Source organism: Drosophila subobscura, chromosome O, assembly GCF_008121235.1.
Source record: "Drosophila subobscura isolate 14011-0131.10 chromosome O, UCBerk_Dsub_1.0, whole genome shotgun sequence".
In the NCBI taxonomy this organism is placed as follows: Eukaryota; Metazoa; Arthropoda; class Insecta; order Diptera; family Drosophilidae; genus Drosophila; species Drosophila subobscura.
Window position 1 is genome coordinate 3,101,472 of NC_048533.1, and position 17,621 is coordinate 3,119,092.

Here is a 17,621-nt window from a genome sequence, read left to right on the forward strand (position 1 = left end):
CATTTGCATTAATTGATCGCGTTGTGTGGTTGTTGTTGTGTTTCTTGCCTGCAAATTACTAAACTGTTGTTTTGGTTTTTGTTTTTGTTTTTGTTTTCTAGTGATTTTGCATCCCTCTCCCTCGCCGGGCAAACAACAATTGCAACTAACAAAGCTAATGGTACATGCCTAAGTATGCCTATAATCTATATATGTGTTTAATCGCTCGATCTTGTAGTTACATCTAACATTTCTCTCCTTATTTACACTTACAAAAATTAGCTAATAGTTTTGCTTTTGCTTTTTGCTTTTGCTTTTGCTTCTGCGATCTGTTCTGTGCCTGTCTGGGGGTTTCCTTCTTCCTTCTTCCTTTTCCTCTTGCTCTTCTTCTGTGTTTCTCTCTCTGTGTGGAAGGAGGAGGTGTGTAGAGGGAGGAGGTGTACATTTCAAGGGATTTTGTATAATTCATGCACTTTCACAACCTGAGCATAATTCTCTCTCTCTCTCTCTTTCCGTCTCTCCACTGTTTCACATTTCAATACTGCTTGGAATTTCTCGTGGCCTGTCGCAGTGGGTGGGGGCAGCATGACCAGCACGCCGCTCCCCCACCACCACCAGCACCAGCACCAGCACCAGCACCACCTGTCTGTGTCGTCGTCTACAACTGATACTAACTGCCGACCATAATGTGGGCGGGCTGCTCCAGCTCGTTGTCGTGGTGCAGTCGCGCACTGGCCACCGGTCCGCTGAGGCCGCTCTTGAAGAGCTCGTCCGAGGAGAGCTTGCAGCTGGGCACCAGCTCCGTGAACTCCGACCCGAGGCCGAACTCCATGTCCAGGAATCCGTACTCCCACGTACTGGCGCCCGCACTGACGCCCGAGCTGATGCTGCTCACATACGACGACGTCAGCGAGTGGGTGGCCGAGGAGATGGTCGACAGGGTGGTGAAGGTCGCTGTCGTGGATGAGGCGCTGCTGCTCGAGCTGCTGCTGCTCCGCTGCTGCCGCCGCTGCTGCTGCCGCTGGAGCCCGCCTGCACCGTGGTGAAGCTGCCACTGAAGGCCAGCGTGGAGGCGGTGCTGGAGGCGGCTGCTGCCACCGACACAGGCACTGCTGTGGGCGTGGCTGCCGCTGGCAGAATGTTGAACAGATCGTTGTTGTTCAGCGGGTCCAGCGCGGACTGGGAGCTCAGGCTGAGCACCGAGCTCCAGTTGATGGAACGCGTCGAGTCGTCATCCGCATAGCCCGAATCGCTGGTGTCGCTGCTGCCAGGACTCACTGTGTTGCTCCCACTGCTGTTGTTGCTGTTGCCGCTGCTGCTGTTGCTGCTGCTGGGCGAAGTGCTGCCACTGCTGGTGGCACTGCCACCGCCACTGTTTGCTGCTGGCAGGCTGAGGCTGGAACTGCTGCTGGAGGCACTGGCGGAGCTGTTGCTGGGTGCGCTGGATGCTGCTGAGGAACTGCTGCTGCTGCCCACAGGACTCGCGGCTTTTGGTGGCTCTGCGGCTGCTGCTGCTGCTGCTGCGGATGTTGCTCCCGCGGTTGCTGCTGCTGCTGCTGCTGCGGAGGAGGTTGTGGGGCAGGCGGGAAACGGTGTGGCACGTCCGGATTGCGACTCCCGAAAGGGATAATGATCGTAGGGATGAAGACTGCTCCCGCTCGTTGCTGCTGCTGCTGCACCTCCCGCTGCCGCTGCCCCAGCTGCCGCCCCTGCAGCTTGGCTGCTGCTCGCTGACGTATCACAGTTGTTGGCTTGCCCCTGGAATCCCGACACTCCCACAACTCCTCCTGCGCCCCTGTAGCCCGCCGCTGGCTGTGGCTCCAGTCTCTCGTGGTAGCCACCGAGCTGCTGCTGCTGCTGCTGCTGCTGCTGCGGCTGCTGCTGCGGCTGGAAACCCAGCTGCTGGTAGTGATCCATGTTGGCCAAACGCGCACAGTTCAGCACTGGGGCGTACTCCAACTGCTGCTGCTGCTGCTGCTGCTGCTGGGCATGTGGATGCGGATGCGGATGAAGTTGCGACGCTGGCGGGGATTGCTGCTGCTGCTGCTGCTGCTGCTGCTGCTGCTGATAGGCCGGATGATATTGCGCCGCTTGGGCCGCTGCTGCTGCTGCGGCTGCTGCTGCCGCCGCCGCCTGCTGGTGGTGCTGCTGCGCCGCCTGATGCAGCTCCTTGGCCTCCGCCTCGATCTCGCGATCGATGCGCTTCAGGGTGTTGCAGATGAGCACCGAGCGGTAGAGCGACTGCTCCGACACCTGCCGGAAGCGGGAGAGCTTGAACATCGACAGATTGCGTATCTTCAGGCGAGTGTCCTTGTAGCAGCTCCTGTTGGCGCTGCACCAGCCGCCGGCGCGACCGTCGCAGCACCGCTTCAGGGGCAGACCATGCAGACCGGGCAGACCGGGCAGACCCGCAAACGGAGCCACTGGCGCCGTGGATGGAGGCGGACTGATGGGCGAGGCGGCTGCCGACGGACTGCTGGCCACCGCTGCGCCAGCCGCACTGCTGCAGCCCAGGTCCAGGTAGGATTTGCCGTTCTCCGCACAGCGGATCGTCTGCTGGGGCGCCGCTGGCTGCTGCTGCTGCTGCTGCTGCTGGGGATAGGCGGGTGCCGCTCCACTGGGACTCGCGCTCTCGTAGAACTGCTGACCCGAGGGCGAGGTGGGCGCGGCCGATCCTGTGGTCCACTGGGGTGGGGCGAATCCTCGAGGCTGCTGGGGCTGCTGCTGCTGCGCCTGTTGGGGCGTGGGCTGCGTCATGTGCTGGGGGCCTCCGGTCCGTGAGCAATTCTGCTGTGGGAAGGGCTCCGAGTAGTAGTTGGGCTGCCGGCTGCCATATCCGGGGGCGTAGCTGCTCCTCTGCTGCTGCTGCTGCTGCTGCTGCTGCTGTTGCACCACCGCCTGTTGGTGCTGCTGCTGCTGTTGCACCACTGCCACTTGCTGCTGCTGCTGCTGATGCTGGAGGGGATGGGGATGGGGATGGGCGGCTGGCAGCTGGTGCGGATGCGGATGTGGCAGCGGCACAAACGGATGATACCGCATGGGGCAGTAGGTGGGTATGATGCTCTCCTCCTCCTCGTAATCATCCTCGAAGTCATCATCGTCATCGTCCAGCTCATCGGCGCTGAGGAGCGTCGTGGCCAGCGTGGAGCGTGTGGCAATGCTGCCCCACGGATCGCTGGGCACGGCCACAGCCTGCAGCTTGGAGATGCAATCCTCGGCCCCGCCACCAATCACAGACGGTGGACTGCTGCTGCTGCTGCTGCTGCTGACGGACACCGAGGACGCACCGCTCCAGGGCTCACAGGGCACGGCGGCCACCACCTCCAGCTTGGCGATGTTGTCCTCCGGGATGGCGGCACTCGCCGTCGGTGGCAGTGGCACCTCCGACTGGCTCTTTACGCTAGTAACTTCGCTACCATTCGCGAGGGAGATGCTGCCGCTGCCGCTGCTGCTCTCCAGCTTGGACTCGGCGTCGACAATGATGATGTGATTGTTGTTCGACTCCACCACAGTCGTCTCTCCCTGCTGCTGCTGCTGCTGCTGCTGCTGCTCCTCTTCCAGCGATTCCAGGTAGTTGTTGTTGCTTATGGCCCATTTGTTGGCCTTGTGGGGGGGCGGGGCACAGTTGCCCGTGTAGGTGGTGTTGGCATCCTTGCTGTCAAAGGTCAGCTCATGCTTCCGCTTTGTGGCGGCTGTTGCTTGAAGACCCATCGCTGAATTTACCTGCAAAGCGCAAAGGAGAGACTTTTGGTTAGAAAATTGCCGCCAAAAAAGTAGCAAAACGAAATGCAAAATCAGGGAGCGAGGAAGAAGACAGCTTTACTTTGTCTCATAAATTTCCACGCACAAAGGACGCGCAACAGCAACAACAACAAAAACTTATCAAGAAAATGGAAAAGCACCATGGAGCAGCCCTCCCCCCAGGCTTGCGCCTAGCTACTGTGTGTCTCGCCACCCACTCAAAGGCGAGGCAGAGGCAAGAGCCAGGCAAGAGCCGCATGAAAATGAAATGGAAAATGCCAGGCAACAAACAGTCAAGCGGCAAAGTCGAGGAGTAGTCCGCCCGTCCGCCCGTCCGCCTGTCTGTCTGTCCGCCTGTCTGTCCGTCAGTCAGGATGCCACCCTCCTGCCCATGCCATGCCCTTCCACCCACGCCCCGTTGTATGCTGTGTGGCATTGCTCATCGGCGTTTCACTGCCTGCCTGCGACTCGTTTCGACTCGAGAAATCTTCTTAAAATAAAACCCAAGAGCGCCCAAGAAAGAAAGAAAGATAGAGAGCGGTGTGGGGTGGGGGTGGGGAGGGGGCAGTGTTCGGGCAGAGGGGGAGAAAGCAGTGCGAGTGTGGGATGATTGCCTTCGACTGCTGCTGCTGCTGCTGCTGCTGCTGCTCTCTTTCCCACACATCACAACTTCCGCACATTTGTTGTGCTGCCCGAGAGCATTTTTCTGTTCTCAGATGTTCCATTCGTTCGCGTTTCGTTCTTTTCGAAACTATTTTTGGGTTTCTTTCTTTCTCTCAGATTTTTTTGGAACTTTGCTTTTTTTTTGGAATTTTTGCATCGAAGAGTTTTCCCATGGATGGATGGGATGCAGTTTCCTTTGCTTAGGATATTTGGTAAACTAACGACTAATGGGATAAGTTTATTGCAAGTGATCCTAACTTGCAGGAAACTTGTTGGATACATTCAATATGGAGTTACTTGGAAGGAAAGATCTGCTCTAGTCGATCCTTAGATATGAGAGTTATCATCTAGTCTTCCTGTAACCCTCTGTAATACGTGCATCCACCCCTGGTTCTCCCTGCTCTTCGCTTCGTTCATCTCCATCGATCTGAGATCTCTCTGTCATTGCTGAACACTCCACCAATTTCGAAACTGCCACTCATCTTTCACGGACTGAAAGACTTTCCCCCTTTTTGCAGTGTTGCCACCCTTCAGGCAACTCTCTGGCTAGAAGCACTCGGTCCCTGCTCTCGGTCTTGTCTCCCTTTCAGTTTTTCGAACATCTGTGCAGTGAACGACGGGACGGGACGGGCTCGGGCTCGGGCTCGGGCCTTTGCCTCTTTGTGAGGAACGGATCGGCGTCATATTCATAAGGGTTGCCATATGCTCGCATATTCTGCTGTTGCCTCTGTGTGCTGCTGCTGTTGCAGTTACCATTAGCATTGAGGGGGAAAATAATATGAGGACGGACCGGACCGAGCGCATCGTCGCCACGGCTGGCTTTGGCTTTGGCTTTGGGGTGAGTTTTCGTTTTTCAGATATCGTCATCGAGGTTGTCGTCGTCGTCGTCGTCGTTGTGGCTGAGTCGCATGTGTTTCGCATTTTTCCTTCCCTCTCGCAGTGCCTGCCCTGGTCCCTGGTCCGTGGTCCCTTGCCTTCTTGTTTGTTTGCCTTTGCCTGCTGTCTGCCGTTCCCATTCTCGTGCCCGTTCCCTGTCTCATCGTCATCGCCGCATTTCATCCCTCGTTCCTTTGCTTCGCTCGTCTGCAGCTGTATTTTTGTTGGTTATTTTTGGTATAGGGGCTGGAGCGAGAGTCTCGAGTCGCGAGTCGTCTCTCGTCTAGACACACACGCTCCATGGCCATGGACTCCGTACTCCCTTTTTGGGAACGGAACGGAACAGCGTCTTCTTTGATGATTCTTTGCCCCATTCCCAATACGATTTGCCATTCCCATTGTATTGTCTCGTCTCTCCTCTGAGTCATGTTCTGTTCTGGTGTTCTGGTGTTCTGGTGGGGCTTATCATCAGCAGAAGCGAGTCGAGTGGAAGCGTCATCGTGCGACACACACTGTGTGTGCATGCCTCATTGTTCTGGCGACAACTGGTCGTATGTGTAATGGCCACCGATGCTACAAATCCGAAGCACATTGCGCATACGCCGTGTGACTCCGATCGAAGCCAATCGAAACGGATCGCTGCAAAAAAGCTGCAAAGCTTCAACGCCAAAGCTCGCACAAACGGACAAAACAATCATCGAATCATCGAAAACAACACAAAAAGGAACAACTTTCTACGCTCATTTTTCAGTTTTCTTTCGAATTTTGTGTAGAGCTGGAGAAATGCTCATTGCATTTGTTGCTTGTTGTTGCTGTTGCTGTTGCTGTTGCGAGTGTTGCCATCATTATAAGCGGCCAACAATCATCATCTCCGGAGGAGCTCAAGACTACAGCTCAAGCCTGAGCCTGAGCCTCTGTTGCCGTTGCTGCTGCTGCTGCTGATGATGATGATTTTGAGCTGCATTGCGTTCGTTCGCTGAGAAGTTGAATTTTTATTGCCACACCAACATCACATCACTCCCAGCTACAGCCACAGCCTCAGCCACAGTCACAGCCAGTTCCAGCAGCAGCAGCAGCAGCACAAAAGCCAGCCAGTCCCCAATCCAATCCCAGTCCCCACTCTCGGGGCCACAGAGCCAAAGCCAGAGCCAGAGCCAACGTTCGTTCATTCGTTCGTTAGCTTTTTGCCAGCGAAACAAACAGCAGCAGCATTTTACGCTTCGCCAGCAACTCGTTTCAGCTGCTGGCACTGGCACTGGCACTGGCACTGGGCACTGCTGGGCACTACGAAGCAGAGAGAGATACAACACAGATACACAGATACATTTGCGACTGCTGTAAAGACGGAGACGGCGGCAACGGTCTCCGTCTCCGACTGGCTCCAAATTGACGGCGGCCTGTGCTGTGCTGTGCTGTGCTCGAGTCTAAAGCTCGCACGCAGCGTTGCTGCAGTTGTTGCTGCAGCAACAGCAACAAAAACAACAACAACAACAACAACATCCATGCTACCTTCAAATTCCACAATATTCAAGTTTCAGGTTATGAGCCAACCAACCAAACAGCCAGCCAGCCAGCCAGTCAGGCCCGAACGAACGAACGACCGACAGTACGAAATGAACGAATGGACGAACGAACGAACTGAAAACCTGAGAGCCCCACACACAGGCACAGGCACAGCCAGAGTCACAGCCAGAGTCAGAGTCGGAGCCCAGTCATTGTCGTCGGAGGCAACGCAACAACAACAACAGCAACAGCAACTCGAAATGTTTGCCCGAAAGCTAGAGACAACGAAACATCATCGTCCGCTTGGGGCCCGGCACCGTGGGGCAAAAATGGTAAATGAGAAAATGAGAAATAGGTAACTTTAGATCTTTGGTATGGCAGTTCACACTGAATAAAATGACTCCAAATGACTGTCAAATATGCTCACTAAATTACTATATAAAGCGCCCTTAATCGAGTAAAATATTTGACTAAAAGTACTAACACCCCTCCACTAAAAGCCACAGCCATTCCACTGTGCCTCGCTTAACCCACAGCGCACCGTTGCCGCCGCTCAAAAGTCGACTTGCAAGCATTAAAGTCGGTCGCTACCTCTGTGCCTGCCTCGCCGGCCCGGTCGAGAGTCGTTGGGTCGGGTCTGAGGCCCGGTCTGGCTCTGTGGGCCCCACTTTGAATTCTTCAACAACGTGCGATAGCAGCGAAAACGAAGCGAAGCGGGCAACAAAAAAGCAACAAGATTGACGAAGAAAAAAACCCAAGTTTCAGTTTTCGACAAAAGCCAGAGGTAGAGCTCGAGCTCGAACCAGAGACAGCGGCTCGGAGACGAAGACCGAACCCGAGCTGGTCCGCGACTTTGGCTCCGACGAAACGAAACGACGATCTCCGCACAAAAGCAATTTAAATGCACGATCCCCCCGCGCCAAAGGGAAGACGAAACAACATGAAAAGAGCGCGGCGGCGGCGGCGGCAGTGGTGGCCCAGAAGAAGAAAACGAAAAGGAAGAGGCGCAATAAAAAAGAAGAAGCGGGGCTTTAAGTTTGCGTATGGAAGACCGCGACTGCTGCTCATCATAATAAAACGGACGGAATTGAATGGAAGACGAGCACTGAGCACTAGCACTAGCTTGCTCTTGCTCTCCCTCTCCCTCTCCCTCCTCTCTGAACAGTTTTGAGTTTGATTTGGAGATGACGACGCTAGATATGTTGTCGTCTCTTGGTGTTTCCCATGCTGGTGGCTGTCGCTGCTCTCCCACACCCACTACAATGGCCGAGTGGGTGGAAGAGGAGAGGGAGGCAGGGCAGTGAGTGCCATAGCGGCACATGATGTTTTGTGGGAAAGGAAAAAGATTTTCGACCTGTAACTAGCCTAAATACGTACACTCTTGTTATGATGCAAGGTTATAAGGCAAGGATGATGGGGATGGGGATGGGGATGGCGTTGGCGTTCCGATTGGGGGGTGAGGAGGAGCTTTTATATGCGCATATTTTGCGTCGGCCATTTCATGTTGCCGCACGACGACGACCGCCACACGACTGACAGACACCGCAAAAAAAACCCCACCGAGTCCATGTCGATGTTTGGAGCCAGCCAGCCAGCCAGCCGTCGATTGCCCCCGAGAGGCAGAGCGGCGGGAGGCAGTGGAGGCCGTGAGAGGAGGTACAGGAAGCTACGACAACGACGACGACGACGAAAATCAGCTGTTTTTGGCGAATTAGAGCAATTTTCAATGCGCCGTTTTTCGTATGTATTTTTTTTGTGTGTTGTCGAAGATTTATAAGCAGCGACGCCGGCAGCGGAGTTTGGCGTCGCAATTGGTGACATTGAAAATTTGCAAGGCACGGGATGGATGCGGACATCTCTCTTGCTCTTGCTTATGCTTATGCTCTCGTGTGCTGGTGGAACGTGAGCATTCATGTGTGCTCCGAACAGCTGACAGCATATAGTACTCTCGAACATGTATGAATAGCCCCCACCGACCGGCATTCCTGAAGCGTGGGGTTAAGAATGGTGGCGTCCCAGTCATGACTTTTGGTCAATGAACCGCCTCATACTTCATACAAAAACAAAGAGAAGGAGGCGCAATCAGCTGTTAGCTGTTTGGTCTGGACGCGGACGCGGACGCGGACGGACCGGACCATAATATGCAAAAACGTTTCTTTTCTTGAAATGCGAGCTCACACACACGCACAAATCTCATCCCCTCTAAGTCCCTGGCCCAAGGGTCGTTCCTCGGTCCATGGCCGCTTCTCTGTCGTGTCGTATTCGAACATCGCTCCACTCTCTACCTAAGGTATAATCCTCAAAAAGGATGCAGCGCATTAGGCACGCCATTCGGTCGTTGGTTTTCGGTTTCTAGGATAGAAGCACTTTCTGTACGTCTACCTGCTCGCTCTCCCATCTTCTGCCATCCCAGGCAAGCCGATCCATCAATATGTCATTTGGACTTCCCAGACTGTTGCTGAATCCGACTGAGATTGAGAGTTTGTGCTGTAGCCAGTGCCACTGCCAGGGGGGGAACTATGAAATGGGAATGCAATTGAGAGGAAATCAACCTGTAGGTCGCTCTTGATAGCCGCAGCAGCTAATAAGAATTCGTGGAATTCCCTTGGGATGGGCAGCAGTACTTTATATTTTCGTGGGAGTTCCAGTTGTTATGGAGTTGGGTTTTAAGGTAGAATTTGCTATTTTTCTATTTGTAGGTACAGTTTCATAGGATCATCGGATAAACATATATTCCAATCACCTATAGATTCCCGGAACTAACTGTTCCACTTATTGACTTTGTTTGCCCTGCCCTGGCGAATACCAGCTGACTCTCTCGCCTCGGACTGTCAGATAAGTCTGATGAGATGAGATGCTGATCATCCACATCATTCAAAGGCCCCAATGCCATGCGAAATTCTGCCGTTATTACCGCTACTGCCTGCTTATCGCGAGCGCCCAATGATAAGACAACGGCGCGCGAGAACGAATCAACCGCACACCAAAAATACCGAACACGGCCAGGCCAGTCGCAAGGATTGCGTCAAGTGCTCGCTAATCGCTGGCTCCGAATCGGAACCAGGGCTACAATGGCGGTAGCTGGGCTGAAAAACAACAGAAACCCGACCAGAGCCACCAACAATTGCCGTTAACAATTGTCGCTGCGAACGAACACAGTGCGCAAATTGCACGTCGCGCAGTGTACGATACAACAGAAAATTACACAAAAAAAAAATATACTATGGAAAAAAATGTCTGTACATACGAGTAGTATACTGAAATATACAGAGGCCCCAACGCTCCACTCCACCGTCCACAATTTCCCCATCCACATCCACAGTCGCAGGCACATTCACATTCACATCTACAGTCGCAGCCCAATGTTGCTGACTCGACTCACTCTGAACGGTACGACGGCGTCACCGTCCCGCCAGTGTATATATACATACACCCATATATATGTACGGGAGTGTGTGCATGGAATGGGAGAGAATGCCATATAAAAATACTACAAAAGCAGCAGCAGCAGCAGCAGCAACAACGAACAGCAATGCGCAAAGCCGACGAGGCGAGATCAGAGCCGAAGCAAGCGACACGAAGTACAGTCGCACAGTTAAAAATAAAGTGTGGGCCACAGGGGAGAGGTGAGGACGGGACGTACGGCAGTCGTACAGGCAGAGAGAGCGAGAAAACCAAGGATGGAGAGGGGTTGGAAGGGGAACGAGAGCCGACGAGCGAGGGTAAAACAACAAAAGCAATGGAATGGCAAGCAAGCAAAGCAGGCAGGCAGGCAGGCAGGCGGCGGCGACGTTGACGTTGGCTCTGCTGGTAAATAATGATGATGGAACCAACGTATCTGTGTGTAAATTTCATGTATAAAACGGATATGTATGTTCGTGTGTATGTATGTATTGTTGTTGCCGTTGCCGTTGCTGCTGCTTTTGATATCGAGGGACGTAATATCGCAACTTTTGCCGTTCAAATTGTACGGAGCGAACGTTCGTTCGTTCGTTCGTTGGTTCGTTCAGAGACTCGACTCGACTCGAGTTTAATTTTGTTGAACGTAGCAGAAAAAAAGAGCCCGACCAGGCCAGCAACAGCAACAACAACAACGACAAATAAATGATGGCGGCAGTGTTGCGTTCCGATTTTTGTAGGAAAAACGTATCTGCTGCTCTGCTGCTTGGGCTGTTGTGCTGCTTTTGGGTTCGTTTTATTTCGTTTCAATTTCGAAAACACTTTAAAAGAAGAACAAGCAGCTTTGGCAGTAACACCGGGGTGACGGTGACTGTTTTTCTAGTACGTTTCGCTTAGAATGGCAAAAATGGGTGGCTGCAGCGACAGCTCAGCTCTGGTCTGGTCTGTTAATAGCGGGGGCCGACTGTCCACCCCAAAAACGCCCTGCTTCTGCTGTGGTGGAGGTGCACTCAATGCAGTGCGATGGTGAATATGCCAACCCCTACTCTCGCATGCTAGCGAAGGTTGTGGTGGGATAACGGATGTTGGGGAGCGCGCGCAAAATCACGTAGTTTGAATCGCCAAGATGCAGGCAGGCCGTTACGGCGAATGGAGATCGTATCAAGGCTGACCATGGCATTTTCTCATGGTATTGTAAGGGAATCAGAACGCTCATGTGGGAAACACTGCTTATGAATTCAGTACAACAAATTTGATCAAATTCTATCGCAATTTAAAATGGAATTTAATAGAAACACCAATCCAAAGTTGTCTGTAATTATCTTCAAGTGCCCAAAAATGATCAGATTCTTCTTGGCACCATCTTTCATCTGCCAGATCTCTGCGTTCCGGCTTCAATGCCGTCTTTAAGCGACAGGACGAGTCCTTTAGCCAATTCCTATATATTGTATAAGGGCAGAGCACGGCAGAGAAATTGTCGTCGCTTTAACCATATCCGCCCACTGGGTGCGAGCGCCCAGCCGTGACTATGACGTTGACTCCCGACTCCACTTCGATACGCTGCCGCCCGCCCACACACTCGCTAACACACACACACACACACACAGCCAACGACAACTCCAACCTCCTGAGCACCGGCTTCTGCTCCGCTCCTGCTCTTCGCCCCCCTATAACACCCAGAACTGTTTATAAAATAACCTTATTTCGCACACTCACCCATGGATATAGCCTTGCGTTGGTGTGTGTGTGTTTGTAAGCTCCCAGTGGGTGGGAAAGATGGTTTCTCATCCCTAAATGTTCTCTCTCTCTTTCTCTCACTCTGTGTGCGGTCCTGTCTCTCTTTTGCACTTTATGCCTGACATTATTATAATATTATATTCTTTATAATAATGGGTTGGCAGCACTGGCAGGCGAAAACCACCTACACAGGCCCATATACCACACACCCTAGCCACCCAAAAAACCCACCACCACACCACACCATCCAACCATCTGCCACCCCAACCCCAAACCCAGTCGTCACACCACACACCACATCGAGGCGATGTTTCGGCACGACCCTGCGCAGTGGATTCGTCGTGTGCAGTGCAGAACCGAGCCGAGCCGAGCCGAGCCGAGCATTGGAGCCGGCTTTTCTCTATCGTACACCCACACCGAGACTCTCTCGCTGTCTCTACCCACCCACCCTCTGGTGGGGTGGATTGGTTGGGTGTGTGGTGAGATACGCCGTATGACGTATAAAAGCTAAAAACGTTGGCAAATATAATGAAATTGGGTGAAACGCTCTCTTCCTCTCTCTCGTTCTCTCTGCTGTGCGCTCTATCTCCCCCTTTGGTCTGACATAATAAAGCCTACCACCAGGATGCCTGCTAGAGGGATGTGGTGGGTGGTTGGTTGGGTGGCTGACATGCGGGGGTAAAACCACTTTTCGAATTGCACGTACACCACGTGGCTGGAAGGGCAGGAGCGACGCCTGCCTGCTCTTAAACTGCTTGTCCTGGCACTGCCCTCCCACTCATCCACTGCTTGTCCATCTTTCCCCTGCTTCCGCTCCTCATCTACTGCTTGTCCTTTCCACCCACAGTCCCCCTGCTGCTGGTTCTGCCTCTCTCTCTCTCACTCTCTGTCCGTTGATTGTCAAGCAGTGGAGAGCGGCGGAAAGAAGCTTGAGGATGAACGGTGCTGCTGCCCTGCTTGCTCCACTGCTTGCACGATAACTTTAATTTCGCTTAATGGCAATGCTCGTGCTCTGCTCTCGCGCTGTTATCCTTAAGCAAGCGATGATGCTGCTGCTGCTGCTGCTGCCACCACCCACTGTTGCCACTTCTGCTGCCACTGACCACTGGTCCGCGTGTTAAGTAGGTGACGCAACCGCAAATTTGCGGCAGGCGATTTAATAATGCTAATGCGTGCGTCTCCCCGTGTTGCATCTCTGTCTGTGTGTGTGTGTGTGTGTGTGTGTGTGTGTGTGTGTGTGGAGTGGAGTGTAGAGTGGATGTGTAATGGTTGTTGGTACTCGTCGTCGCAGTTGTTGTCTTGTCTGTGAGTCACGTCATCATCTGCTGCCTCGCCGTCATCGTCGTCGAACCATTTACGTCGTCGAGCCATTCAGCAAGCCAGCCGGTAATTCCCCGAACCCGTAGCAACAGTCGCCGCAGTTGCAGTTGCGGCCGCCACCATCCTCCTGCTTCTGCTGCTGCTGCTGCTCTACCTCTGGTGCAAACAAGTGCAAGTGATGCGCATTCATTGATAAGATTTTCTGCCAGCTGTCTTTGCCTCCGCCCCTCTCTGCGTGAGTGTGTTTGTGTGTGTGTGTGTGCTTTGGGCATACATTAAGACCAGGCCAAGTCCGCGGATGGCCTCCCTCCCCGCTCTCTCTCAATCACAGCCCATAAGCCGCCCCATGTGGCAAATGTGGCAGGTCTTTCAATCGGTCAACCATGCCTGATCTGATCTCTGTTGCATTGTGTCTGCTTTGTGGTCGTTCAATGTCTTCGCCTTGTTTTGGCTGTTGTTTAGTTAAGCTTCGATAAGTGCAAGTTCCTAAGTTAACTTTAAGGTTTGTTGAACCTGCCGCCCTGAGATATGCAGCTCCCTTATCAGCTCTGAACTTAACCCACGAATTGGTCTTGCGGCACAATCGAAAGTAATTAAGGGAAGCCCTCAACAATGTGCCGAGAACCCATGGCCTAGTCATAGTTGGTATAATTGATAGGAAAGCCGCGGTAAGCTGCGTTGGAGATTGGAGATTTGTCGTGACTATCACAAAAGATTGGCTGCCAAAACAGAAATAGATAAGTCGTATGGATGATATATGGTATGAGTGATGGATGGATGGATATACGGACAGATAGAGGAGGGCCATTGAGATGGATAGTTGTGATGTTCAAAAGTATAGTTGAGGGTCGAACAATGTTATATGGAGCATAAGTTGAGTCAGTGCTTTAACAGATGCAAATTATGGATAGATAGAAAGGGGAGATCTTTGGGCATTCCCAACCAAAAATACCGCCCTCAACTCTTCCAACTCGATTCATTCAGGTAAATCTCTTTCTCTGTGTTGATCCCAAATCCCAATCGCCCCTCCTCCCTTGAGTAGTTCCGTTCTTTCCATTCAGTTCCGTCCTGTCCTGCATTTCAAACAACAACCTGACTCTGGCTCCCATGGCGCGACGAAAGTCGTGACTCGGACCGCAATTGCTCATGCGACCGACCAGCTAGAGCCCTTCCCTGCTCCCCTGTGCTGTGTGGCTTTTGTTTACGTTCTTAGCAGAATGAAGAACCACCCCATGCCATGCCACACGAAATACAAATAACAAAACAACAAAAAACCAACTTTATTTGGCGCGAGCCAAAATAATGGATGAATGGGAGGCTTCGTCTTCGTCCTCCTCTGGCTCGTATCTTTTTTGGCTTATCATTATTTGAGCTTCTCTTTTTTTTATGATTTTCTTCATTGAACAATGTTCGTTTTCGTGTTGCACTTGACCGAAGGAGCGGGGCAGGCAGCCACAGCAACAAGTTAAGAAGCGTGGCAAATTAAGAGAGAGAGAGAGAGAGAGAGAGCGAGAGACGAGCAACAAAGGATATACAGCAGATATACAATACACGACGGTTCGTGCCCCCTTGAGGCATTTCATTTTTATGGCCACCAGACTCATGTGTGCGTATCCTTTGCTGCCACTTGCCACACACGAACGAACACATGCAAATGTGTGGCTGCTGCTCTGCTCTGCTCTGCTGCTGCAACCAAACACAGAGCCCAAGTCGCGATTTTCATTCATAAAATCGAAGAGCCAAAGAAAATGGGTAACAGAGAAGGAGGCTGCCTCTGCCGCTGCCGCTGCCTCTGCGCTGCTCTGCTCTGCTGCTGCTGAGGCTTCCTTCCGCTGTTGCTGCCTCTGCTACCAATAACTCAAAAGGCGCGCGCATTCGGAGGCAGGCGCTGCCAGGCCAGGCGAGGCGCACTTGTGTTAATGTATCTGAAAGTGAAATCACAAAAGGAGGAGGCACAGCACAGCGCAGCACGGCCACGCGGCACACTCTCGGTCCGCATCGTGCCGTGCCCCATCCATGCCCCATGCCGGACCGGCGCCAACTTCAAACTATTTGCAAAGGCAGAGCAGAACCGCGCCGGCCGAGCCTCTCCTCTGTCGCAGTTGCGGCCAACGTCTGCGTCTACGCCAGCGTCGCTGCTCAATTAAGTGAATTAAGTCTCGTGCCGTGCCGGAATTTTGCACCACCCCAAAAAATGCCCCACCGCCCGACCAGACGAACGAAAGGAGAAGAAGAACCATAACAGCAACAACAACAACAACAACAACCACAGCACAAAACCATAAAGAACAATTAAAAAAGAAGAGCAAAGAAAGAAGGAATAAGATACAGAGCCAGCCACTGGGCGGAGGGGGAAGGTCGTGACGAATATGGGAATGCCCTTAGATGAAAGTGTTAATGAACATCTTTGAGGAGAGGAAATTCCAACTCGCATTCAAACAGATGCATACCCTTTCCCGATTATGGAGGCCCATGGATTATAAAAGGCTCTCCTTCCCTCCCCTCCCCTACCCAGCCCATCATCTCTGCACAGAACTTAGAAATGAATGCAGCGGCGGCAGCGCTGTCGCAAACGAAAGAGAAAACGTAAACAGAGCAGTTGACGGGCGACAGAGCAACGGGAAACGGGCAACGAGGCGACCGACGCCAAAAAGTTTGTTGCTGTTTTTCAGCACCCCACCCCCCAACCATCAGCACGGCCAGCGAGTGGGAGAGAGCACACACACACACACACACACAAGCAGAGAGTGGAGAGAGAACGAGCCGAAAAAGAGCGCTTTGTGCATGTAATTAATTAAACGAAACGGGGGCCCAAAAGTCAGCTGTCTCTGCTGCTGCTGCTGCTGCTGCTTCTGCTGCTGCTGCTCCGATGTCCAATTGTTGCATTAGACGTTGCTGCCGACTGAGGAGCGCAGCAGCTTAGCCGGCGACAGCGACGTAAGCAGCGGCTATTTAGCATATTGCGAATGTGTGCCAATAGATGGCGCTGCATGGTGCCTGGCCAGAGAGGGATGGAAGACGGTGGGGTGCCATGGACTCTGGCTCGTTGCACGTGCAACTTTTGCATTGTTTACATGTGGAATGGCAAGCGGCAGTCGCCTCAGCCTAAGCTTGCAACACACATTATCCTTTAACCAAGTCATGCCACGCCACCCACTCCTGTGGCACCACCCACATACGCATTGCCAATGAGCGGAGGAGTAGAAGGAGGCGGAGGAGGAGGTAGTGGCCACAAACCACATGTTGAGGCTACGACTACGCGCATTTCTAAGGCACCATCACACACTGCTGCTGCTGCTGTTGTTGTTGCAGGTGTATGGACGGGCTGGGGCATGCCACCTGAATGATTCACCCAATTGCTAGTAGAAGAGCAGCCCCCACAGCTCCGCCACCCACACATAAACACACACAGACGTACTGCTTCTTATCAAAGTCTGAAACTGAACTTGCGGCAAGTTCAAGTTGCTGATAAAGAAAGCTCTCCACAGAGAGAGGGAAGGGCAGCAGCAGCTGACTAATTCCAAGTAACGGGATTGGTATTAAGTTCTATTGAAGTCCCAGGAAGGTTTTCCCTGCCAGTGACTGTTAATCTTCAGATTTCTTAATTCCTTTCGTTCCCATCCAAGGGAATCTTCAGTTACCAGAGCATTTCCTACATCACAGTACTTTCGGGAATGCTGTCTTTACTTCAAGAGAGCAAGAAGAGACTATGCAGAAACATAGTATTCAGTTGAAAGTGTCCACCATCTTAAAGTAATCCATGAAAACCCTCACACTTCAGTGTATAACCCATATGAGGTCATACTCCATGCCATACAATCTCTTGCAATTCATCGTCTAGATCCCAAACACATAATATCACACAAAAGTGGGAGAGATCCACTTGGAGATCATCTCAAAACGACACTCACCTCTGTGCACATTTTCGGCTGGGCCGTTCTCAAGGATGAGTTAAAGTTCACAATGTTTATATCCAATGGATGGAAACGTTAAACGGAATAAAAGTTCTTTTTGCGGTAGTTTGTGTCCAGATCTATCGCTCTCCAGCTGCGGTTCAGTCACTGGGAGTGGGAGAATGGGAGAATCCTTTGGCGGTCTCAAAGGGCGGCCAGCAGGTGTCCCAGGGCGGAGCAGGAGGAGTAGCAGCCTGCCGCCTGGACCAACGCGGCAACACAGCACTGAACACCAGATGACATTTTCTTGGCTAATTTCAGTATTCAAAGTTATAAACTTTATAATGTTTTGTGCTCCGTTTAACATTCAGTTTTTGGTCACTTTTTTATTCCGATTTTTGTTGTATTTTTCGCGTAATTTAGTTACACATTTAATTTGGTTAATAATTATTATTTTTGAGCACTTTTGTCTCGAATTGCTATTGGGACTGTTTGATGATGATAACTTTG

General features: G+C 52.3%; 1 protein-coding gene across 4 annotated transcripts in view; it reads right to left on the bottom strand.

The window, feature by feature from the left end:
* The window catches only part of LOC117898024 (alpha-protein kinase 1), a 51,573-nt gene that overhangs the window by 17,725 nt on the left and 16,227 nt on the right, over positions 1-17,621 (bottom strand). Inside the window, exons 2-4 of one of the 4 annotated variants that reach the window (XM_034807161.1) lie at positions 1,478-3,702; positions 1,012-1,381; positions 630-979 (exon numbers count right to left, since the gene is read on the bottom strand). In XM_034807161.1, the coding sequence (XP_034663052.1) occupies positions 650-979; positions 1,012-1,381; positions 1,478-3,702 (2,925 nt within the window). In that variant the 3' untranslated portion in view covers positions 630-649. Of the gene's footprint in view, positions 1-629; positions 1,382-1,477; positions 3,703-17,621 lie in introns of those variants that run through there. The other 3 variants (XM_034807157.1, XM_034807160.1, XM_034807159.1) reach the window with 3 other exon arrangements.